The 24434-nt window shown below is 46.2% G+C and overlaps 9 protein-coding genes across 12 annotated transcripts; 6 read left to right on the top strand and 3 right to left on the bottom strand.

Moving 5' to 3' along the window:
* Window positions 1–1076: 1076 nt before the first annotated feature.
* LOC120452118 (ductus ejaculatorius peptide 99B) lies at window positions 1077–1420 on the bottom strand. The gene is made up of 2 exons (XM_039636196.2): window positions 1275–1420; window positions 1077–1218 (listed from the first exon to the last, which is right to left on the bottom strand). Exons 1-2 carry the CDS (start codon window positions 1378–1380, stop codon window positions 1160–1162), a joined length of 165 nt encoding a protein of 54 aa, XP_039492130.1. The 5' UTR covers window positions 1381–1420; the 3' UTR covers window positions 1077–1159.
* Window positions 1421–3528: 2108 nt separating this feature from the next.
* On the top strand, window positions 3529–4168 carry LOC120452098. Its single transcript, XM_039636173.1, has one exon. It carries the CDS (start codon window positions 3742–3744, stop codon window positions 4153–4155), a length of 414 nt encoding a protein of 137 aa, XP_039492107.1. The 5' UTR covers window positions 3529–3741; the 3' UTR covers window positions 4156–4168.
* Window positions 4169–5483: 1315 nt separating this feature from the next.
* On the bottom strand, window positions 5484–6064 carry LOC120453938 (general odorant-binding protein 99b). The gene has a single exon (XM_039638883.2). The coding sequence runs from the start codon at window positions 6018–6020 to the stop codon at window positions 5571–5573; it is 450 nt and encodes a 149-aa protein (XP_039494817.1). The 5' UTR covers window positions 6021–6064; the 3' UTR covers window positions 5484–5570.
* Window positions 6065–7972: 1908 nt separating this feature from the next.
* Window positions 7973–11751, top strand: LOC120451772 (vegetative cell wall protein gp1). Its single transcript, XM_039635702.2, has 3 exons — window positions 7973–8428; window positions 10548–10820; window positions 10992–11751. Exons 1-3 carry the CDS (start codon window positions 8414–8416, stop codon window positions 11598–11600), a joined length of 897 nt encoding a protein of 298 aa, XP_039491636.1. The 5' UTR covers window positions 7973–8413; the 3' UTR covers window positions 11601–11751.
* Window positions 11752–11920: 169 nt separating this feature from the next.
* Window positions 11921–12258, top strand: LOC120453722. The gene is made up of 2 exons (XM_039638550.1): window positions 11921–11975; window positions 12032–12258. The coding sequence occupies exons 1-2, from the start codon at window positions 11927–11929 to the stop codon at window positions 12256–12258; spliced, it is 276 nt and encodes a 91-aa protein (XP_039494484.1). The 5' UTR covers window positions 11921–11926.
* A 1194-nt stretch (window positions 12259–13452) lies between these two features.
* Window positions 13453–14532, top strand: LOC120453462 (pterin-4-alpha-carbinolamine dehydratase). The gene is made up of 3 exons (XM_039638179.2): window positions 13453–13632; window positions 13720–13870; window positions 14163–14532. Exons 1-3 carry the CDS (start codon window positions 13505–13507, stop codon window positions 14460–14462), a joined length of 579 nt encoding a protein of 192 aa, XP_039494113.1. The 5' UTR covers window positions 13453–13504; the 3' UTR covers window positions 14463–14532.
* Window positions 14474–15254, bottom strand: LOC120453461 (N-alpha-acetyltransferase 40). Its single transcript, XM_039638178.1, has 2 exons — window positions 14812–15254; window positions 14474–14755 (listed from the first exon to the last, which is right to left on the bottom strand). Exons 1-2 carry the CDS (start codon window positions 15180–15182, stop codon window positions 14518–14520), a joined length of 609 nt encoding a protein of 202 aa, XP_039494112.1. The 5' UTR covers window positions 15183–15254; the 3' UTR covers window positions 14474–14517.
* An 89-nt stretch (window positions 15255–15343) lies between these two features.
* On the top strand, window positions 15344–16009 carry LOC120451797. The gene is made up of 2 exons (XM_039635752.1): window positions 15344–15489; window positions 15552–16009. The coding sequence occupies exon 2, from the start codon at window positions 15569–15571 to the stop codon at window positions 15926–15928; it is 360 nt and encodes a 119-aa protein (XP_039491686.1). The 5' UTR covers window positions 15344–15489; window positions 15552–15568; the 3' UTR covers window positions 15929–16009.
* Window positions 16010–16171: 162 nt separating this feature from the next.
* On the top strand, window positions 16172–23662 carry LOC120451222. Of its 4 annotated transcripts, XM_039634705.1 has the most exons (10): window positions 16172–16263; window positions 17137–17450; window positions 17721–17904; window positions 17975–18368; window positions 18424–19447; window positions 19663–19916; window positions 19978–20696; window positions 20760–20925; window positions 20996–21068; window positions 21250–21448. In XM_039634705.1, exons 2-10 carry the CDS (start codon window positions 17348–17350, stop codon window positions 21294–21296), a joined length of 2964 nt encoding a protein of 987 aa, XP_039490639.1. In that variant the 5' UTR covers window positions 16172–16263; window positions 17137–17347; the 3' UTR covers window positions 21297–21448. The 4 variants fall into 4 exon arrangements, with proteins under 4 accessions (XP_039490639.1, XP_039490637.1, XP_039490636.1 ...); XM_039634703.1 differs by lacking the exon at window positions 20996–21068 and having other exon boundaries at window positions 17183–17450; window positions 21250–23662; XM_039634702.1 differs by lacking the exon at window positions 20996–21068 and having other exon boundaries at window positions 21250–23662.
* The last annotated feature ends 772 nt before the right edge of the window (window positions 23663–24434 follow it).

The raw sequence follows: 24434 nt of genomic DNA, 5'->3' as shown, positions 1-24434 counted from the left end.
CCATCGTCCTGCTGAGCGAAATGAAAGATGCCTTTGCATTCGGTTTGAAACTTTTGAAAGTATTCCAATTTTCTAGCATTTTCTCGTCCGCTTTGCGCCGAACTTTGTGGGCGGAAAACTTTCGAGCGAGCTGGAAAAACTTTTGGTGCAACGTGTCGCCGCTCTCCCCATAATTTCCCCCATGACCAAAAGTTTTTACTGTCGCATTTCTCCGACTCCCGAGAAGTCGGCACTAAAATGCAGGACCAAAGTTGCAGTGGCAGGGAAACCCCCATCGTTAGCAGGTCCTTGGTGGGATAAAAAGGAGCTGCTACTGCTGCTTCTGGCCTGGCTTAAACAAAAAGCACGTGTCCTGCGAAGCGCTTTTCATCACGCAACGAAAATCAACTCAACTGAACTGACCTTCCAGCTCGGACAGAGCAGTCCATGTGCAAATTGAAAGCGGCAAAAACATACGAGTCGGAAAAAAATGGAAAAAGGAACTGGAAGCTGCTCAGAAAAGCGCAAACATTTATATTTAATTGGTGGTTTGTGCTCGAGAAGTGGCCGCCCCCCGGTGGCCTTGTGTCTACCCAATTGAGTTTCAAAGTTGCAATTAGAGCAGCCCGAATGAACGACTGCCCATTTTCCGGGGGCTGTAGGAAAGTGGGTTGGATGACTGGGTGGCTGGGTGGCTGATGGGTCAGTTGAACTGCTGGCTGCTGCACTGAATGGAAACAGTTGAGTCCTGGTCGCTGCGGAGGTGGGAAATGGATGGATGTGGGCAACTCGGCGGAGAAACAATGCGCTTTGAAAGGAAACAAGTCGCAGACCATTAAACTCGAAAGGCATTTTTCTATGCACAACGTAAAGTGTTCTTATTTGAATGGACATGGCGGTCAGGATTGTAAAAAACCATAAACCATAAAAGGAGGAATGTTACAAAGAGCTTTGCTGAATGTAAACCATTTGCAAAATCACCCAGAAGCTGCTGAGATTGTGTAAATACATGTATTCATCTTTAAACCTCCTAGGTTCTGCGATGTAATTCATAGTAATTCATAGCACGAGCGGAACAAGTGTGATGGAAAATAAAATTCATGCGTATCTAAGTTTATTTGCGTAAGATCCATTGGCGGATCTTGGCAATCATATCTTGGCTTATCATAAAACAATGTGCTTATTTTCTGCATCTGCCACCATAGGCGGGTCCTAGGTTCAGTTTGCACCACTGTTCCACTGTTCAAAAAACGTAATCAGCAAGTCACTGAAAGGGCAATATTTAAACAACTTACATTTCTTCTGACTTTCCATCCACGCAGGATCAGATCGGTTCTGGGAGACGGCCAGTCCCAGGAGGGAGGCCAATATGACCAAGAGGAGGAACACCGGGGTCTTCATGATAGATTGGCAACGATTGCGTTATACCAATAGGAAGCATTTGCCCTACCTTATATATCCCAATAGCTAATTGACTGGCATATGCCATGGCATGCCCAGCTAATAGGAGAATCTGAGAATTACATTGTATTCCACTCCGTGTATTCCTTTCCTTTTAGCAAACTTCGTGTAGCCGCAAAGAGTAAGCAGTAATTAAGGATAGGTAATTTCTACGATGAAATTCATATTAGTCATAATATTTTTGAAACTTCAGCTTGAGAGCAAAGGGAGTTCAATGTCATAACTTGTACAGATTTGGATTCTCAAATGAAAAGGTTACTTTTGGCCACAGTTCGCTTAGAATTATGTCAAAATGGGACATAAGTCGTTAGCTGAGAATATTAGCTTCGCAAAACAGTCTGCACAACGAAAAGTGATTTTATTTGAATTCCTCCCATAAAGGGAGGAATGTTACAAAGAGCTTTGCTGAATCCAAACCATTTGCAAAATCACCCAGAATACATGTATTCATCTGTAAACCTTCTAGGTTCTGCGATGTAATTCATAGTAATTCATAGCACGAATTCATCGCGAAAAAACAATCACCGTGAAGTCAAAGGAACTGAGGTTTGCCAATCCATTTACTTCGATTCATTCGCCCCTGATCCATGGAAACTCTTTGAAACTAAGTACTTAATGCTGCCTGGCAGGCAAACTAACGCAATCTCGACACGAGCAAAGCTAAATGGAAATGAAAATGAAAAACCGAATTGAATTTACCTTGCCTTTGACTATTTCGACACTTGTGCGGTGCCACGCCCACTTTTGTGGATCAGCAAATGTGCCAAGTGTTTGCGGATGCACTGGGAGAAATATGTAATTGCAAGGCATAATACTTTCATTTGATTATAGCACATAAGCTGATTAGGTAACTTCCAATCCCTGGTTTACAGTCCCATTACTAACTCCTCTTTATTAAAAACTAATGTAATATTAAGACTCACATTAGACTGAAATTTAATATATTTTCTCTCTGTTTCCTGGCTGATGGCTTTCCCTGCGTTCAATGACGAATGCCGACTCGGTGATGATGACTTCTTCTTTACACGACATTTAATTGAGAAATAATTGAATAGGTCGCGTCAAGTGTTTGTTTGGCGTTTGGCGTTTGGCTGGCTGAGGTCTGGGATGTGGAAAATGGAATACGGATGTGCTGGAATATGGTGGCTCCGGGGGGTTTGGAATTGGGCTTGGATTCCCGGAGAGGTCTGGCTTTTGGGCGAAATTAGCTTTGTCAAATGCGGCTGACATGGGCCGTGTTGAGTGGTGCGGAAAGGTCTATTGCAGCGTGAAAACGCCACTGCGAGTTGTTTAATGAAGTATCACAGTCGGCGGAGAAAGTCGAAGGCCCTTCGATGCCTCACTCCCACCATTCCCTATTTGCAATTTGCGATTTCCCACCACGGAAAACAAAGCCCATGGAGGCAGTCAAAGGAAAGGTGGAAAAAACACACACGGCCACAAAGGCGAATACACGTGTGATTGCAATCTCCGGCAATCGTCCTTCAGTTGGGCGCAGAGTGGGCGGGTCCTGGGTCCTGTATCCTGGAGCCTGAACCCTCTATCCTGAATCCTGGGAACTTGTCGCCCTGCGCAGTCATCCGCGCACTTATAATTGCAGTTGCAGTTTAGCCGATTTCATTGTGGATGGAGAACTGCATCGCTTAATCAGGCTTATGAAGAAGGTGCAAGTAAGTAGATGGAATGTATGCGAAAGTATACAGAAATTACCAAAAGAATATTGCATGCTAATTGCTTTATAAAGTATATTCCACAGAAACAGCGCAAAATTGCAGTTTCAAAAGGAAAGTTTAGCTGAGAAGCACAATGAATGCTTTTCACCTGTCAAACAATTTAAAGCAGCAGAATAGGTGACATAGTTACTTAACTCTTTATTCTATCAATCCCAGTCTCTATCAATATATCCACCAGCAGGAAAAACACCAGACACCATTCATTAAATATGATTTTCATCTTAATCGCGCTTTTTACCGAAACGTGACTGTAGATCAAAACTGCCCAGTCACTCGACCATTCATGAACTTGAACTCGCATCCCAGTGCAGGTGTACTCGAATTATGGATCATTTTGAGACACAGCATCGTTTTAGAGTTTTTTTAAAGACTCCGATTACGTCACACCAGATGTTCCCGCGCTGACAGCAATTATAGCGGCCAGTAGACGCATTTTCCATGAATTCTAGGCTAGTGCCAATGCCGCTTCGAGAACTGGTTTCCCTAGTCTTCCCAGAGCGATCTATAAAACAGCCGTGTTCACTGGTGAACTGTGTCCACTAACAAACCTAAAGCTGTCGCATACGCAATGAATCACTTAAGACTGGAGATCATCTGCTGGAGCTGCGTGCTCATTATTATGGCTGCTAGGACGGAAGCGGCTTCGGTTTGGAAGCTACCCACCGCGGAAATGGTCTACGAGGATCTGGAAAGGTGTCGCCAGGCGGGCCAGGAAGAGGACGCAGCCACACTGAGGTGTTTGGTGAAGAAACTGGGACTGTGGACGGATGAGAGTGGCTACAATGGCAGGCGGATAGCGAAGATCTTTGCAGGGCACAACCAGATGGAGGAACTGATGCTGGTGGTGGAGTACTGCAACCGGAAGGAGCGGGACACGGGCCACCTGGATGACTGGGCCTTCCTGGCCTACAGGTGCGCCACTTCCGGCCAGTTTGGCCATTGGGTCAAGGACTTTATGAGTCAAAAGGAAGTGGAACCATGAAATACAAGTGTGATGAAAAATAAAGTTATTGCGTATCTAAGTTTGCTTGCACCATTGGCGGATCTTAACAATCCCAATTGTTTATTATAACAACAATTTGCTTATTTTCTGCATCTGCCACCAAAGCCGTGTCCCAGTCTGCACCACTTTTCAACTGTTCAAAAAATGTAATCAGCAGGGCACTGAAAAAGGAAGTTTAAACAACTTACATTCCTCCTGAGTTTTCTGGCTTTCCTCTTCAGTTTTATTCTGGGAGACAGCCATTCCCAGGAGGTAGGCCAATATGACCAAGAGGAGGAACACCGGGGTCTTCATGATGGATTGGGAACACAACGATTGTGTTATACCGATACAAAACGATTGTCCTACCTTATATATCAAAATAGCTAATTGACTGGCATATGCCATGGCAATAGGAGATAATATGTAAATCGAGAAGATGCTCTATTCAATTACACTCCACTCCATATACTCCATTCCTATTAGCAAACTTCGTGTGCTCTCAAAAAGTAAGTACTAATTTAGGATAGTTAGCAGCTACGATTAAATTCATAGCAGCCATTTGCATTGCTCAATATGTGACGAACCATAGCTTGAGAACAAAGAAAGTGGAATGTCATTTGGATTCTCAAATGAAAACGTTTTTTTTTTGGCCGCAGTTCCTGAAGAATCATGTAAAAATGGAACCTAAATCGTTAGCTGAGAATATTAGCTTCACAAAACAGTTGGTTATTTGGCTGTGCGCCCTTTTTCTAAAGTTACAGCCAAAAGAAACCGAAGAAAAATACTATATTTTGCCAAAAGCCGTTTTTCGATTTTCCGCCTAAAAAGAATCCGTTTTTTTTTGGCATAACACAAAAAGTAATGGACCGAAACTGAAATCTCCTGCATCATTAAACTCGTTACAAAATGCAAAATCAATTTGGGTTTTCATCTGGCATTTTTAAATTTTTGACATTTTTTGCAAAATTTTAAAATTTCCTAAATCTACTAAAACGGGATGGGAATGTTTAGCTGTGGTCATTAGCTGCTCAAAACAGTATGTTTCTTAATTCTGGGACTTTTTTCGACAAAGTTACAGGCAAATGACACAAAATATAGAATATATCCTTAAAATAATGAGTTTCTGGCACAGAAAATTAAATTCCCAATCAATTTTGCATTCAAATTTGGAATCATGGTAAGCATTTAAATATATTAGAGCATCAAAAGCATGAGTTGGCTTAGTATGCACTGGCGCCATCTGTTGCTGAGAAGCGGCGAGGTGCAATGAAATAGTTTACGCCAACGAACTCAAGAGATAACTAGATTGATAGATAGTAAAAACATTTAGGCCGTTAAACAAATAATTTATTTACGACTTGAACTTTAGACAAGCGATCAGATGGTTCTGGATGGCTGCATTCCAGCTCCTTTTAGACCTTGACGCTGTGCTGCACCAGCTGCAGGTTGGAGTTCATGAAGCACATGCCGGCGTGGTAGGCCTTCGAGCAGGAGTCGCCCTCCTTGGAGTGACTGTCGGCGCAGTGGGCGATCTTCTGGTGCATCTCGTCCGACTCGTGCACATCGACTCCAGGGCCGGCCAGCTGGATGTGGATCTTGTGGACATCGAATCCGTGCTCGGTGTCGTAGAAGCCGAACTTTTGGAAGATGCACTCCAGATAGCAGTGGGTCACCGCGTCATCGGGGTACTGCCACTTCTTATACTTCTCCACGAGCTCCTCGCTGGCGTGAACCTTCTCCACGCACTGGGTGCGATAGTTGGTCAGATCCTCGTGGGTCTTCACCACATAGTCGTGGTGATGGTGATGGTGATCGGCCACGGCAAAAGCCAGACCCAAAAGAAGAACAATAAGGACCTTCATGCTGATGTGTTGTACCGCTTCGCAACTGCAACTGCATTTTTTGGGCAGCTCAACAGTCGTTTTTATAGACACCGTACCCTGCGAAGCAATCAAAGTGAAATTAACCTTCTATCGGGTCGATTTCGGGTGATTGACTGGCACACCGATTACCCTTATCAAGGGCCAAAGGCCCCCAAGCAACGATGGAAGCAGCTGCCAGATGCCAGACTCCAAATGCAAGGCTATCAACAAGTCTGAATCACGGCTTATCACAAAAATGTGACGTGACTTTGAGCAAATTCCAATTGAACCAAAATTTCAAACTGAACTGGCGCCATCTGTCGTCAGGTGGCGAAACCGGGAGAGCGAGACTTGGCTAGTTCATGCAGTGGCGCCATCTGACGTTTAGCAGCGAAAGCAAAATCAGTGAGAACGAAAACAAACAATATTCTTCGTTTTTCGTGTTGGCCTCAGCAAATAGCTTTATTAGACCTTTTCTTTGTAGCTATTTGAAGATAGATGATGGAATATTTATAAACCAGTGAAATGAATTGTATTGTGAAGCAAACATCTAGGCTTGGGGTCAGCGGAGTTCGTAGACTCATTGTGCCAATCAAAACAGAAAAAGGGAAAGCGAAAGCGAAACTGCGTCCGACAGTCAAGGGGAAAATCCGCCCACCACAATGGTCCATCAAACAGCCCCAGCAGATCTCCAAGTTTTCGGGACTGACCCCACTGAGCACTCAGCACTCAGGAAACCCCACAACTTGCAGCACGCGTGTGGTTGAGGACCGGAGCGGTTTGGATCGGATCACTCTTATCACCTTTTGACTGTGAACGTGACTGCGCCAAATGAAAACAAACTATCATGCTGCAGATGGAGGTGTGCACTCACAGCAAAACTATAAGTCTTCAAAGTTGCAAATGCCCTTAAAAACCTACTGCTTGCCTACTTAAGATTTGAAATAAAAGAGTTACTTGCTTGGTATGTAATTTTAGAACTACATTTTATCTTACAAGTTAATAGTTTTTCTCCCAGTGTCAGTGCATGTATAAACCTTGTTTAACAAACAATCTGGTAAACAGCAGAGAGTTGAGGGCCCGTCAGCTAGCGTGGAATGACTAAAACCAGACTTTTTATGGTGCAAAATGAACAGCCATTCTGAACTTTGCAACGAAAGTGAAACCCGTCAGCCCGTTTGTTTTGGCCGAGAATAAAGACTTGTTGTGACCACAACTGCCAATTGACAATTGCATTTCCCGAGTGTCGAGAGCTGAACGAATTCCTAGCCCAGTTCGCCGTTCATTACGCCCCTATTCTACACTTTCGCCGGGTTTACTGCATTCATTTGATGCCGCCGAGCACTTAAATCGAAGCTAATGAAAACGCCGCCTCCAGTGGAAAAGCATTTGGATTTGTTCAGATTGTGCTTCAGTTTCCATTCACTCGACTGGAGAAATACCCTGGGAGAAACGAAGCTGGAATATAATGGAGAAAGATGTGAAGATATTTGGGAACTGCATTAGACATCAGTTCGTTTTATGTGCGGACACCAGGGCGTATGAGCAATAATTCGTTTTGTTATACCTAATATTAAATCCTTTGCTGTTAACTTTATTTACCCATGCGATTCCGGTTAGAACAAGTTGTTAGAAGTTATTAAGTTCATTTTTATTATTCTTGAAAAGCCGTAAAAAAGTCATTACACCCGGTGCAAGGCTAGCTGAAAGTAGGCCAACTCCAAGAAGTTCCTGTTCGTACGCCCATAAAAATGGCCCAAAGCCAACACAGATGTTTATTTGCAAGCCTTTTAGCCAGCTTTTCATTGCCAGCACTATGGCCACCATGGCCACTATGACCACTGGTGCCACTGCCACTGCTGTCGAAGGTATAAAAGGTTGCCCATGGAGCGCGCCCAGCGTCCGCTCAAAGTCGCCAGAAACCCACTGAAACCACTGAATCCACTGAATCCACTGAAACCCACTGAAACCCACTGAAACGCCACTGAAAACCAAGAAACGCGCGTGCGCAGCCGCAGAAAGAGTCAGTCGGTCGTCGGCAGTCTCCGCGTGAAGTCAACTCAACAACTCAACTGAATCCCACTCAAGTCGGCCGTTGGCCCAACTGTATTGTATTGAAATCGTGATCTGTGTTCTCCGGAGTGAACTGCATTTCATGCACATTATCATTGGCGCAGCAACTTGTTTTCAAAGTCATTCCGTGTCGGCGGCCAGTCGCTAAACAAATTGTGCATTTTTAAAGACTGGCAATTGCCAGTGCGAATCAGACCAGACACTTTATGACATATTTTTTTGGATTTTCTGGAGCTTCCTGACACTGCGTGCATCACCTGCATACGTAAATCCAAGGAAACAGTTCACAAGAAGAGGGAAAACAAAAGCACACGGCCAATATGCAAATGGAAAAGGTAAGCGGCGTCTGTGATGACTTTATTCACTGATTTATCATCGAATTAAATACCCATCGAGTTATACAAGGGACCTTTAAGTGTTCACACACTTTCTGGGAACTTTCACTTTCGTTTGCCAGTCTAAGATTCAATCAAAGACTCAGCTCGAGATCCAGTTTAGACTCAGGTTTAAGGTTACGCCACTGCCATCAATCGCCTTTGAACTGGTCTTAGCCATGAATCCAACGCGATTTGCCTCTGAGTCAGCCGCCAACTGGCCAATGTGCACATGCAGGCCACTGAGTACCAAGAGAATGGCTAGAACCATGTGGCTGGAACTGCGAACTGCGATTCCAAGAAAAGTCCTAAAATGCTAAAAAAGCTCATAGGCGAAGATTTAAATACCTTACATGTCACTTCTTATTTTTGCCATATACTTAAGCAGTAAAAGCGTTTAAAATGGTATAAAACGTAATATTCAATTTTAATGACACAAGTTTTTCCGAGCTTTTCTATATTATGATATACTGAACATTACCGACATATATTCTCTAATTAAAGTGCAAATTACTTTGATTGATATACAAATAGCAACAATTAAGCAATTACAAAACTGAACCACTATCCATCAAGCAATTAATTGGTTTTTCAAGCCACATTTATCACTAATCATTGAAAAACCAAATCAAACCTGGCAGAATCTCACTTCTAAGTATAAGTATCTATAGGTCAAGTAGGCTCGTCACTCAATCTTCAATCCCCACTCCACTGACACCTCCGAGTGACCACCCACCTGGATTTCTCAGCTCGGAACGCCACTGAGCCTATGGAAACACCCATGGCCAAGAGGCGACGCCGAGCCATTGAACCATTTGGAACTATCACTTTTAACGCGCCTCACAATGTGGCACTCGAGGTGGCCCAATTTCGTGGCTTGGAGTGCACTTGATCACCGATTATTGTCTGCTGATTCGAGCGGCATCCATTTAATTTCACTGCTGCCAGATGCCCACGAAATCGAAAACGAAATCGAAGCTAGAAAATAAGAAATAAAAAAAGGAAAAGCGTTGAAAATTGCTCCCTCGCAGCGAGGAGAAAAGATCACGGCCATTGCGAGTGGGTGAGTTGTGGAGGAAAGTCAAAGTGAAATGCTTGGAAAGCAAGGCAAATTGCCAGTCAGTCAGTCAGTCAGTCAGTCAGTCAGTTTGTAAGTCTCTTGGACCACAAACAACAATAGCAATAGAGCAATCCAAGGAGGAGGGCGGCCCAGCCCCACCCATCTTGGATGTCTGGGTAATCCAATAGCGGCAATTAGAGTGCGGCCTCCGGGGATCCGGAGATCGGGGGATCAAGATCAGAAACGCGGTCACAGTTCCGCAGATCGCTCCACTGCATTTCCATGCTCCAGTACCAGCTGCAGTGGCACTGGTGCCACTCCTCCTCCTCCATGGGCAACTCGTCTAACCGGACCTAGAGACTCCATCTCTCCGAGGAAAAGGCTTTGCCGCAGCTCCACTTGAACCCGTGCACTGCGTCAAAAGACAAAAGAGTTTGTTCTCAGAAGAATCAAGAATCTAGATAGCTGCTTCCTATATATGTATGAACTTGATACAAGTTCTTTGCAGAGTATTTTCGCTCAGTGTGAGGTAGCAACACCGTCCGGTTCGATCGGCTACTCCGTAATCCAATTAAAGGAACAATCTACATTTCAATTCAAAACTAATGAAGTGTAGAGAATTCGCAACAAAGGCTGACATGTGTTGATTGTTTCGGCGACTGCAGCGCTGGTATTTGAAAGTCGTGGGTTTCTTCTGGGCGGGTAGTCAGTTCATATACCAAACCTATGTGCTATATAAGTTTCATAGCCATTACTAACAAGCTTCCCTGTAGAGCTGCCAAAGCTCCAGCTAGCCAACTTCCGTCCAAACACACGGACATATACACATTGTGCGTAGTCCAAACAATTCGTTGATTGATTGTCGATATGGCGATCAATTAGACAGATTCAGATTATGCTTTTCATTGATTGCCATCCAGCGGTAGTGACAAAACCCAGGGACAGCTGTCAATGGGCACCAGAATCTCTGTGTATTTAACCGCCGATTTCGATTTCAATTTCGATTTCTATTCTTCGCAGCACACCATTCTGATTCTCCTGCTACTGGCACTGATTCTTTGCGCCGATTCTTCGCAAGCCGCCCGTCGCCTCAGGAAGAAGCCCAAGGTCTACAACGCCCTCATCACCACCGACGACAACCTGACCTCCAGTCGCGCCTACCCGGTCATCCAGCCCACCATCCATGAGCCGGGCTACGCCCCCTTCGGACCCTTCAATCCCTACGGCTTCTACAGTCCTCCGATCGTGAGGTTCGGCCAGCCGATTGTACCCGGACTGGCGCCCAACGAAAGGGTAGGTTAATATGTATTTATAATACCCAATAGGAATTCTTTAATAGGTATTAAAAGGTAACAAACTGGGGTTTTATCACTTCATCTAGCAACTCAAAGACGTCTATCTTCGGAAAAAATCCGCACTCAAGAAAATATAGAAAATATTTCAATTGAAACCCCAATATTACAGCTCCCGTACCCACTGCCAACCGCCGCCCAGTATCCCGCTGGCTATGCTCCATATGAGCCCCAGCAGCCCGTGGAGACGCCAGTGGAGCAGCAGCCCCAGGCAGCGTCGCCACCGGGAACCGTGGAGCGACAGGAGATGCCCAAGGAGCAGATGCCGCTGCCACTCAATCAGCACGGACTGCCGCCCATGCTGATTCCACTGCCCTCCCAGTTCAGAGGACAGCCCATGCACCTGCCGCCCTATCCGTACAGCCAGTACCCAGTGGTCTACGATCAGGCGGGCTTCATCAGGCAGAACTACCTGCCGCCGTACGACTACTACCCCAGCCAGGGCTATCCCGTGCGTGGAGCCACCTTGCCGCGCGCGGACCAGGAACAGCCACTGAATCCCGTCCAGAATGAAGTTCAGCAACAGCCACAGCCGCAGCCACTTCCGCTGGAGAATCTGGAGCCGGCGCAGCCCAGCTTCGAGGATATTCGCAACGGATCGGAGAGCAAAAACAGCGCGGTGCCGGATGTTCCACCTCCGCCAATACCCTCCGGACCCAAGCGTCCACGTCCCGCGGAACCGGAACTGGGCGCTAAACCTGAAGCGGAAGTGGACAACTGATTGGAAGCCAAGTGAGGCCGGTTGCCCAGATTGCACACACGTATTTATTACCATTTCGCTTAGGCATAATATCGATTTGATTGTACAATGTCGCCCTAACCCGTAAGCTAAAGTAAGAGTTCATTCAGAGATAACGAATAAAAAATGTAAAATCGCACTGGCGGTGATTGAACTTGGATGGGTGTCCAGTTCCCCTGGGATTCATCCAGGGGATGATTTCGCTTACGACGGGGAATTGGGAACTGTTTATCTCAGCTCTGGTGCGACTATAAAGGCAGTCGACTGGCCGGCAAAAGTTGCAGTTCACATCGAACGGGGTACTCAGAATGAAGCTGGCACTGCTCCTGATCCTCTGCTGTTGCCTCATCGGCATGGGTGAGTAACCACTTTGGTCCTTGCATTTCCAATCCACAATAATTTGCGATGTGCAGCCCTTGGTGACGCGGTTGTGGTGACCAAGCCTCCGTTCATTCGCAGTCGCTACAGCTTGCGTTGGAAGAAGACGACCTCTGTGGCGCCGGAGGTGGTCACTGCTTCCGGTGGAGCCATCGTTCACACAGTCACCACCACCGACCATCCCAAGCTGGCCACCTCCACGGCCAGTTCGGACTACGACTACTACGGCAATGGGGAGACGGAGAATGTGGTGCACAAGTAATACCACAAGTAACATAATGATGTATAAATTAACTCCCAATATAATCAGCGCGGCTTAAAGAGCGTATCAATGCTACAGAAGGCAAACAAATAAATAAACTGTATATCAAATCTAAAAATAAAATTAGTGAATTTCATGTACATTAGAGTTTATTAAGCGTCTTAGAAATCCAAATTAAAAAAAAATGCCTATTGAAAATATTCAAAAAAAATATGCAAAAAAAATACTTTTCCAAAAGTGGAGTGCCATACCTCCTTGAATTCGTTACAAAATTCCCTATCGATCCATGTACATACATTGAAATGCTAATTTCTGGCCATTTTTCGCAAATTTCGATGATGGTACCCCTTATCAAAAATGCAAAAATTTGTCAAATTTTTTTTTTTTAAATATCGAAAAAGTAGGGATAGACATAGTTAGCTATGTTTATTAGCAGCAAAAAACAGTCTTTATTTTAGCTGTGCGGCCATTTTTAGCTAATTTATGACAAAAACTCCGATTAAATATATCCGATTTCTTACATCTTTTTTTTTCGAATTTTTGATAAAAAATAATCCGTTTTTTTTCGATAGCAGTAAAAATAGTTGTCCAAATGTGGAGTGTCATACCTCGTTGAATTTGTATCAAAATTCCCTTTCGATCCATGTATATACATTGAAATGCTAATTTTTGGCCATTTTTCGCAAATTTTGATGATGGTACCCCTTATCGAAAATGCAAAAATTTGACAATTTTTTTTTTTCAAATATCGAAAAAGTAGGGACACACATAGTTAGCTATGTTTATTAGCAGCACAAAACAGTCTTTATTTTAGCTGTACGGCTATTTTAAGCCAAGTTATGGCCAAAACGCCGATTAAAAATATCAGATTTTTTACAAACAATTTTTTTTTCGATTTTTTGATAAAAAATAATCCGTTTTTTTTCGATAGCAGTAAAAGTAGTTGTCCAAAAGTGGAATGCCATACCTCGTTGAATTCGTAACAAAATTTCCTATCCACTTGTGCTCAAAAAAAAAAAATGTAATTTTGGCCATTTTTCGCCAATTTTGATGATTTTGATTTTTGATCCAAAAGTCTTGACTTTAAACAGTTATGTTGCTAGCATGCGTTCGCGAGGCAAGTTGGCATCTTCGGCAGCGCCCTGTTAAGTCAATGTTAGGTAACATACCGCACAGTCAGCTGTTTTTTGCCGACAGTAACAGCAACAAAAACAGTAGCTAACAACAAACGAGTTTCGAATCGAAAATGTTGTTAACAATTAAATGCGCTCAGAATGTGATTAAGCCGAACTGCCAGAAAGTGGCCAATCTGCTTGCCAGCAGCTACAGAGCTGGTTTATCCCGCGCCATTGCAACAACAGCAACGAGTAGAAGGTAGTCAGTTGGTGATGTTGATTGTGAAAGGGAAGGGGGAGGGGTAAAAATACCGAATTTAAAGCGAAGCTTTATTTTTTCGCGCAGCCTGTCGCAAATCTCAGTTCTGTATTCGCCAGCAGCGAGAGAAGCAGCACAGGCAGCAACTGGTGGCAGTCGCAATCTCAGGAGAATCCACACCATCCCAACCACAGAAGCCCCAGCAACAGCAATCACAGCAAAAAAGCGCAAAATGGTGGTAAGTACGCACGGAAAGTGAGTTTGAGATCAAGGTGATGGAGTCTCGGCGAAATCGAGTGCTTCTCTTATCGCCTTCAACTCAAAACGAGCCCCCAAGGCCGGTTTTTGACTTTTGGAAAGTTCTTTATGCCCTACGAACTTAACTGTATCTAATGCTGATCAGGAATAGGTATATTCGACTTCTAATACCGCCTTACAATGCCCACATTTGCTGTTTAAGCGACCTACACAAAAGCTTTAGTGTTATGATATGACTCAATTCCACTCACTTGTTTCTGTCTCCCGTTCAGGTGCGACTAAACGAGCAGGAGCGCGCCGAGAAGCTGCAGCCCCTCCTGGACGCCGGCTGGACTTTGGTGGAGGGGCGCGACGCCATCTTCAAGCAGTTCGTGCTGAAGGACTTCAACCAGGCCTTTAGCTTCATGACGGGCGTGGCCCTGCTGGCCGAGAAGATCAACCACCATCCCGAGTGGTTCAACTGCTACAACAAGGTGGACGTGACCCTATCCACACACGATGTGGGTGGCCTTAGTTCGCAGGACATTCGCATGGCCACTCACTTGGAGACCACGGCCAATTTGTTGAAATAAACGCATTGTTATACTAGTTGCTAAATGTCTATAATCTCCGTTGTCCAATAAATACTCAGCTCAGCATCGATTTGCTGAAGATTTGGTAGTCGGCCTGTTCCAGGACATCCGGCGAGATCTCGTCCTTGACGTAGCCCAGTTGCTTGAAGAAGGAAATGGAGGCTTCGTTGTTGTTCAGCACGGTCAGCATAACCTTTTCCAGGTGCCACAGGCGAGCGCAATCCTCCAGGGTGCTCATGATGAACTTGCCCAGGCCTTTTCTTCGATGCTCTGCAGCCACTTGCATTTCGTAGCTGGAAGACAGTTCTACTAAGTTATTAAATTGGGGATTAACATAGAGTATACCCACCAATACAGGACACAATCTCCGTGATCCATGTCGAAGCGAAACATCGCGTAGGCCACGTTCTCCTTCTTTTCGTTCTGGGCCACCAAGTAGCGAGCCCAATTCTTGTTCAGCTCGGCGGCCTTGATCTTGGGTTGCCAGCCCATCTTGAGTTGTTTGTAGTAGGGTCCCACGTTCGTCTCCGCCAGCTTGAAAGCCCATTTCAGCAGTTTGGAGTCCGCATCCGACTTCGCTCGGCAGAGGAGTTTAAATTCCTCTCCGCTGGGGGCCTTGTAGCTTTGGTAGCTAAGAGATTCCAGGGGATTCTTGGCCCTGGCAGCTGTCTCTACAAATCTCTGCTTGGCGCCCTGACTCAGTTCGTCCTGATTCCGCATGTTTGCTTGAAATTATGTATAAATTGCAATTGGACTAAAACTATGCCGCGCAAATTAGGGATGACAGAGAATGGTAAACAAACTGTTATAGCTTATATCGAAATTGTTATCGATTAGACCGTTTAAGTTTAGCTGGTATTTTTGAAATATTATTTGCTGGCCACCTTATTATTTTCCACTGTTTTGTAAACAATTGCAGAAAAGTTATTAAATCAATATTTTACTGCATAAATCTGAATTTTTGACCACATAATTGACATTTTTTTTATCCTTACTACTTTTAAGCCAACGAGATTTGAAACTACGGGTAACCAGTATTCAAATCCCTGATTCAACAAGTGCTGACGTTTCCAGTTCTCTAAATTTAAGTTTTTAAGAAACACAGGATGTTTAGGAAGGCCAAACCCAAAGTGGAGCCCCCGCCCACGGCTCCAAGTGTAGAGGAAATGCTGGCGGACATGGAAACCTTCGAGGTCAATCAGCCCACGATAAGCGGGCCTACGGACAACTCCGACTTGGAGCACGCTCTTCTGACTGAGCCGGAGAACCTTTCCCTTCCCACTTGGTGGCAGGTGTTCGACGAGTACGACCAGAAGGTGAAAAAACTGTCGACCACCGAGGAAGATCTGGAGACCCAAAGAAATCAGCTCAAGGAATGCTATGCCAAGTTAGAAAAGAATGCGGATAAACTAAGAACGGGCATACAAAAGCAACAGGCACTGGTCAAAGGAGCCCTTAATTGTTAACTTATAGTTAAGCTAGCTGATTTAAGACTTTTGTTGAATGCTAAGTGGTTAACAATTAAAAGCTAATAATTCTAAACGAAAGAAAATTACTTTTATACTAGTTCCATAATCTACTTGGGCCCACTGTGGTGTGGTTCGAGTGCCGGCTAAAACTTCAGCTCAAAGTACGTTGGCGGTATTTTTCAACAGCAAGGTGTATTTTTTCTGAGCCCGACATTTTAACGGTCAATACGCGGTGCGGTCACACTGCTTGGTGGATGGTAAGGTGGTCGAAAAAAGTTGTTAAAAGCGCAGAAAAAGCAATTGTAATGCAAGTGCTCCAGTGACTGTGAAAAGTAAGCAGCCAAGCAAATAAATTAATCAAAGCTAAGATCAACTGATCAGAAAATCCAAAAACGGCACGGGAAGTCGTGAAATTTGCTCGATTAAGGCCTGGATGATTGGGCAGAAGAACAGGTTTTAGGCCGTGGCAACAACGAAAAAAAAAAATAGAAAAAAAAACTGCGACTGGCTTATACCATTTACGCCATTAACGGAGGTCGATTGTTATCCCTGTGTGTGTGTGGTGTGTGTTTTGTTCAATATATTTGGCTAAATTCCGCAAATCCAATTAACGCAAACGGAAAAAAAGAGTGCAACAATTTGTGGCTAATTGAATTTTACGTGTATTTTATTTTGGTTTGCGACCAGCGCAACAACAACAGCGAGCAGCGAGTAGAAAGAGAGGGGTGAGCAGTGTGGGTTTTTTTGGTAGAATACACACACACACATTTGTATGTTAGTTGGGCAAAAACAATAATTATCCAATTAAACGGTTATCAAAGAATGCATTTAATTTCATTGGCCAATTGGTTTGCTAGAAAGAGAGGGACGCAGTGGCGAAGAGAGCGCCTAACTAACAGTATTTTTCACGGGCACACCAATACGAGCGCCACTGCTTCGTGTGCGCGTGTGTGTGTGTGTGGTGCTAATGAGATGCTGTGACGCTCTTCTTCTTCTCCTCGCCGTTTGTTGCTTTTGCCATTTATGCAAAAAGACGCAAAACAACAAAAAACAGAACAAAAATACGCAGATTTTTGAGCTGAACAAAAGATTTCACGTAAAAGGTGAAAGCCACTTGCAGATGCGAGCACACGGCGTATACGCAATGCAGTTTCTTTGTGCCGCGGACCGTTAATGCAATCATCTCGCGATCATAACCGTTCTAGATTCTCAACTCTCCACTCCGCATTCACCACTTCTCCACTCCTTCAGTTCCCGCGGAGATGTCACCGATTGGAGCCACTTCCTCGCAGCAAATCCCACAGCAATAACAAATAACGAATAACAAATGATGTGATGCAGCAGCAGGGGTCGAGTTCGGAATACACAACCTTCGAGTAGTCCAGGCCACCTAGAATCATCCGGATCGCAACCACGATGAGCTGGCTGCTGGGCCTCCTCGGGCTCCAGGTCCTGTTCCTCTGGCTCCTGTGGCTGCCCGGCGAGATCCTGGCCATTCCCACGCCGCTCAAGCTGCCAGGTGAGTCAGTCTATAAAATATTACCCCGAATCCATAAAAAAGTTTAAGTAATCTGATATTTTACAAAGAGGCACCCCAAATATGTTATTTCCATATCAGCAGCGTATCAATATTTGCTTTCTTGAGTACACTTTAATCCCCTCAATCAGTGGCTTTCTATAGCCTACCTACAAATTTGTTCATCAGTTAGGAGAAATTTCATCTTGTCATCGCCGCTGGCAGCTTTCTCCCGCTCCCACTAACCCCTGAGATGCCACCTTCTTCTTGCAGGCTACACCCACAGGCTGACGCCCTACATCAAGCACTGGGAGGCGGCGAACTTCGATCGCCAGGTGCTGCAGGCGGCGCAGGTCAGGCACCTGGAGCAGGCTCGCTTCCGGCAGAAGAGAGAGGTGACCACCTCGGCGAGTGGACTGGCGCACACCATCCGCTTGAATTTCTCCGCCCACGACAGGTGAGTGCACTCGAGATCGCCAGCCAAAAAGGTAATCACTTAATCACCTGACACCTTCTACATCCCGCAGAGATTTCCGGCTGGTGCTGCGTCAACAGCCGCACTCAGTGTTCGCCCACGACGTGGAGATCGAGAACACTCTGGGCCCCATCGACTACGATGTGTCGCGCATTTATACGGGCAGCCTGGAGGACGACGAGGCGGCCCACGTCCAGGCGATCCTCACCAGCGACAACCTGTTGGACGGCACGATAGAAACCCAGGCGGAACACTACTACATCGAGCCGGCGCATCGGTATTCCCAGCAGCTGGCCGAGAGCGGTGTCCACAGCATAGTCTATAAGTTAAGCGATGTAAATATGCAGAAGGAGCAGTTCACCGGCGGAGGACTCAACTCCGCCACTCCCGCCAAGACGCACTGCGCCAGCGAGAAGCTGAGAAAGAAGCGCTGGCTGCCAGAGGAGGTGAGTATCCGCAGAATGCAATATGAATCACATCCTAATGAACCTTGGCTTTTAGCTGGCCATGTCGGACGCTCCGGCGCCCACGTACAATCGTAATCCGCCCCTGCCGCTGGACTTGGAGGTGCCCTACAACGATGACTTTCGCGTCCTTGCCTCCGAAGAGGACAAGAGCGAGGAGTCGCCGCGGAAGTACCCAACCACGTCCACAACCAGGAGCACTGTGCGCAGCACCGAGAGCTTCCTGGCCACGCTGACTAAGCCCACGTCGAACCGCAACATACTTGTAAATAACTACAATCCCTCCAATCTCGGCGAGGGAAGTCGCAGCTACAGCAGCGGCAGCAACAATGCCAACAGCAATAGTAATAACAATAACAGCAACAACAACAACAACAATAATAATAATAATGGTAATAACAATGTGCGGAAGTTGTACACAAAACACAAGAACATTATTGTGAGCACGTACAACCGACCCATCGAACCGGAATTTGGAACGCCCTACGAGGAACCGAATAACAATGGCACCCGCGAGCTGCCTAGTAACTTCTTCAATGCCAACTGGACGACGCTCTTTCTGGGAAACAACAACAATGGCAATGACCGCCCCAGCCACAAGACGCATGTGGAGATTATCACGAAGAACGGAGCCACCAAGAAGCCAAACATCATTGTTAACAACTACAATCCGGAGATTATATTCGCGCCCAATCCGCACAATCCCAGTTTCAACAGCATGCTGATGACAAATCTGCTGAGCGGAAGGGGTGGCGAGGACATCCACAGCTCTCCCAGGCTGCTCTACGATCGCAAGACCACCTGCATGCTGTACCTGCAGGCGGACCACACCTTCTTCCAGAAGATGGGCTCGGACGAGGCGTCCATCGAGGCCATCACGCGGCATGTGCAGCGGGCCAACACAATTTACCGGAACACGGACTTCAACAACGATGGGAAGCCGGACAACATCACCTTCATGATCAAGCGCATCAAGGTGCACAACATGAACGCGATGAAGGATCCCAGCTACCGATTCCCCGGCAACTACGGAGTGGAAAAGTTTCTGGAGCTGTTTTCGGGTGAGCGATTAGCCAATAAAATGAACAAAGTACACTTAGCATGCTGGTTAATTGATCCAGATTTGAGTTCATGTGCTGACTTTCTCTTCTGATTAATTGATTCGCAATTAACATTATCTCTGTTTTCTTGACACGTGTTTGATTAATTACTTTTGTGTTGAGTGTATAATTTAAATGACCTTTTGTAATATATTATATGTTGATTTACTTTACAGAGGAGGATTACGACGCCTTTTGCTTGGCTTACATGTTCACCTACCGTGACTTCGAGATGGGAACCTTGGGTTTGGCCTGGACTGGAGATCTCAAGAACGCCGGCGGAGTATGCGAAAAGAATGGCCACTACCGCGGGTCCCTTAAGTCCCTCAATACGGGAATAGTCACTCTGTTGAACTATGGAAAGCATGTGCCACCGGCGGTCTCTCATGTGACATTGGCCCACGAAATTGGCCACAACTTTGGATCACCGGTGAGGCTTCTAAAATTGTTTATTAATATTCTATGTTATTAAAAGTTCTTCTCCATTTCAGCACGATCCAGAGCAATGTACCCCTGGTGGCGAGGATGGTAACTTCATCATGTTCGCCCGCGCCACTTCGGGCGACAAGAAGAACAACAACAAGTTCAGCACCTGCTCGTTGAAATCAATAGAACCCGTGCTGAATGCCAAGGCACGTTCCATGAAGGGCTGTTTCACAGAGCCGCAGTCATCGATTTGCGGCAACGGCGTGGTGGAGCCGGGCGAGCAGTGCGACTGCGGATGGGAGGAGGACTGCAAGGACTCGTGCTGCTTTCCCATGTCAAGGCAACCGCGTCTGGATGAAACTCCGTGCACTCTGACGCCGCATGCCCGCTGCAGTCCGTCGCAAGGTCCCTGCTGCACCACCGATTGCAAGCTGAAGTTCGGTGACAAGTGTCGGGATGACAACGGCTGTCGGGATCCTTCATTTTGTGATGGGCGAGTGCCTCAGTGTCCTCCGTCGGTGAACAAGCCCAACAAAACCATCTGCAACAAGGAGTTCGTCTGCTACATGGGCGACTGTACGGGCAGCATCTGTTTGGCCTATGGTCTGGAATCGTGTCAGTGTATTCCGGGACCTCAGGACGATCGGATCAAGTCATGTGAGCTGTGTTGCAAGCTGCCAGGAGAGGACAGTCCCTGCCGGAGTTCCTTTGAGTGGAATGAGGCGCCCTTCGATGTGCCCGATATGTACTCAAAGCCTGGAACTCCCTGCAATGATTACAATGGGTGCGCATCATCTGCCCTGAAGACCACAAAATTATGTGACTGATTATCCTTCTTTTTTTTTAGATACTGTGATGTCTTTCAAAAGTGCAGAGAGGTGGATCCTTCTGGACCGCTGGCCACGTTGCGCAAGCTCCTGCTTTCCGAAGAGAGCATCGCCAGCTTCAAGAAGTGGATGCAGCACAACTGGTACACAGTTGCTTTAGCTGCCGTGGGCGTTATCCTGCTTCTGGTAAGTAACATTACTGGAAACTGGTGGAAAGTACTTAAATACACTATTAAATATTCTTTGGCACAATAAGTTAATGAGACTTCTCACGCAAATGTTAAGGGATCAGGTCGAAGCCAAAGCGCAAGCAAGGGCTCAGGCCTTGGGTGAGCACTTAGACTTCCGGTGCCCGCAATAATCCTGTAGAGTGTTTGAAGAACATTCATCTAGTCTGTGGCTAATTCGAGGGCAGCTTTAGTCTAGAAGTCATTAAAACATTTACCTATGCTCTTTTCCTTATTTTAAATTTGATTGGATTATGTTCTAATACCTTAATTATTTTCACAGGCGCTGAGCACAAAGCTGCTGGCGAAGCGGTCGAATCTGAAGCTTAAGTCCGTCACCATTATACACAGCGCCACCACGGAGACAGTGCGTCTTCCAGAGAACAACAACGGCGTTATAGTTCATACGGCCGTAAGGACAAAGGTACCTTTCAAGAAGAAGGTTCGTGGCGAGCGCACCAAGAAACCAGGAACGGGAGCAGTAGCTGGTGCGGGAGTAACCGCTACGGCTGCAGTTGCAACCCGAGGTGTGGCCAAAAGCAGTGCCAATCCGGAGCCAAAGAAGACCACTAGAAGCCAAGCGATGGCCAAGAAGAAATCCCTCGAGGAGGAGCCCAAGAAGTCCAGCAAGAAGATGGGCAAGCACATGAAGGAGATTATCGACTATTCAAACCGTAACAACAACGGCGACGATGCCTCCAACTTATCGACCACCAACAACCATACCAACACCTTTGGCAAGGTCCAAAAGTGGCTGCTCGAATCGCCCATTGTGGCTCAACCATTGTCCCACATTGAGCACAGCTCTCGGGTTCGCAAAGTGATGAGCAAATCGCAATCAACGCCAGAGAGACTGGTGCAAAAGACACCGCAGAAAACCAAGTCCATGGGTAATCTGTCCAACGAGAAGGTCAAACTGCAGGTGGTTTACAAGCCGCCCTTCAAGTTTTCCCTGAGATTGTCCAAGAAACCGAAAGTAAAGACCCATGTGGTGGGCGCAGGTGTAAGGCCAAAGAGAAGCCAAAAGACTAGTAACCGAACTGCAGGACAATCCTCCTCGAAGGAAGTGTCTACGCGCGCCAAGAGGAGCGCCCTTTTGCTATGCAACGAGGCGGAGGACGATAACCAGATCCTCACCCTCAACGAGCCCAACTACGAGACCTTGAAGCCACCAACGCCTCCACGTTCCATGGAACATTGCTACGAGAATGTGGACATGCAGGCCGAGGCCTCCAGTTCGAAGCCTAGTAGTAGCAGCAAAGTGGCTCCTAGCACACAAAATAGATCCAGTTTAGAGGTGACTCCTCCAGTGCCTGCCCAGAGGAACTCCTATCGCAGGTCTAACTCCCTGTCCACCCACAATCCATTTGCGGCCGCTCCTCGCCGGAGCAGCAGCAAGGCCAGCGGATCGGTGAATCTCACGCGGAACTTTGGCAGCACTCAGAATCTGATCAATCTCAGTCAGAATCTGTCCAAAAACAAGAAGCGCAGCAGTCTGAACCTGAAGGCAAGTGGTAGTGGAGCCAACAGAAGCGGGAAAGATCCGCCAACTATGGCAGTCGCCTCGCCACAGAGACGTTCCTCGTCCAACGCTAATCTCCGCAGGGACAGCAGCGTGTCCTCCACAAAGGCAGTGCCTGTTCCACCCACACGCAACTCGCGGAATAGCTTTAGCAACATTCCAAGGGCCAGTTTGGGAGGAGCAAACGGCAGTGCCGCCGCCAGCACTGGAGCACCTCCGCCCAGTTTCTCTCGCCAATCTTCCAGCAGCACAGCCACCAGCAGCTCATCCATCACTCCAGGCTTTACCACAGGAGTGGCATTGCAGCAATCTGCCTCCACCAGCGCCATGCAGCGTCACCCGCCCTCGCAGCCCACGAGAAGAAGCCTGAACAACTTCAGGTCGCGCTCCACGGGCACAGGAGCTGCAACTGGAAGGCCAGGAGCAGCAGGCACTTCTGCAGCAGTTACATCCGCAGGAGCCGCATCTGCATCAGCATCGAACGAGAACAACGAGCTGCCTTCGGACTTGGAGGTGGTTGTGTCCGATGTGGAGAACCTGGTTAGCTAAGGGCAGCTCTCCCGTTCCAGTTTCCAAAACCAACCAAGTGAAAGTGATAAGTCTTAATGTTAGTTATACAAATTGTCGCATAGGTTTACTTGCATAACACTGCCTTAAACTTGCCGTTTCTGCTGAAAATGTGAAATACCACGCCCACTCACACGAACAGACACACAACCGCATTCCACACGCCCATAAATCCACTGACCAAGGTTCGCCCCAGCACCTCGATGCATCACCATCCACTCCACTCCACTAGGGCACCCAATCACCCACTGATGCCACCGCAGTCCAAACCGCAGCCGCACTCACCGCACTTTGTACCTTCTACTGTTTACTGTTTGCATTCCATTGCGTAAACTGCAATTCAGCCAATCTCACTAGTTCCGGTTTCCAGTTTCGATTGGACTTGGCGGAAGTTGATATATAAAGATAAATGCAAACTGCATTTATAACTCTTCCAATTTTGATCGCATCTTGAACTGGAAACCGGGCATATGCTCGTAATTCAATGACGATTTCTTTCTTATCAAACCCATTTCACAGATACTCGCATTTTGAACCAGTTATAAGAAGAAAATCGAATTGAAATACCTGCTCATATGCCCGCTCTTTATGTTTGCCCGAACTTGGTCTATACTCTATATCTATAGTTGTTTTCAAAACAGTATTACTGCATTGTTATGTACCTACTATACACGTAAAATTGCCTAGGTTGCCTGCTCCTCAAGTTTCGAACAACGATCACTATTCATCTGAACTACGACGACACACAAAACAATACAAGGTGCTATTTTAGTAAGGAACTAAAACGATGAAATATTAGCCGAGAACCTTTCAAAAATACTTTGCATATTTTCTGAAGATCAAAACTAAGATTAGCGAGGAATAGGGAAGTAGAGGAAGTTGAAGGTTGGAGGTTGGTGTAGAAGAAGAAGTAGCATATAGGAAAATATAAATGGGGAGCCGGGTAAAGTTGCAAATAGCTGTACGGATTAGATACAAAGATAACCAACGATACTGTCAATAAATCAAAAGCATCATGCATCGAAAGTAGGTCTTAGAGAACTCCCAGCCAGCCACATAGGAAGTTAGCCACCCGAAAACCGACATTTATCCACCCGATCCCCTCGAGCACGGCACCTGTACACACGCATCGATCCCCTGATCCCCTAGTGACACCCATAGCAGCCCGTAGTGTACATATGATATCGAATGGTCATAGTTTTTATATGCAATCCAGTTAGAACAATGAAAGCAAACAATAAGAAGACACCCCACACCTAACGATATTCATAGCGCGTAGGATATAGAGTCACATTCCGTATCGAGCCACTGAGCAGCGGCTTCTGAGTTACACACACCAAGAACACCCAACACCCAGCAATAAGGATCTTAGGCTAAGG

The sequence above is a fragment of the Drosophila santomea genome, chromosome 3R (assembly GCF_016746245.2).
Source record: "Drosophila santomea strain STO CAGO 1482 chromosome 3R, Prin_Dsan_1.1, whole genome shotgun sequence".
Taxonomy (NCBI): domain Eukaryota; kingdom Metazoa; phylum Arthropoda; class Insecta; order Diptera; family Drosophilidae; genus Drosophila; species Drosophila santomea.
Note: the sequence above shows the minus strand (reverse complement) of the source record. Positions and strands in the feature narration are given on the sequence as shown.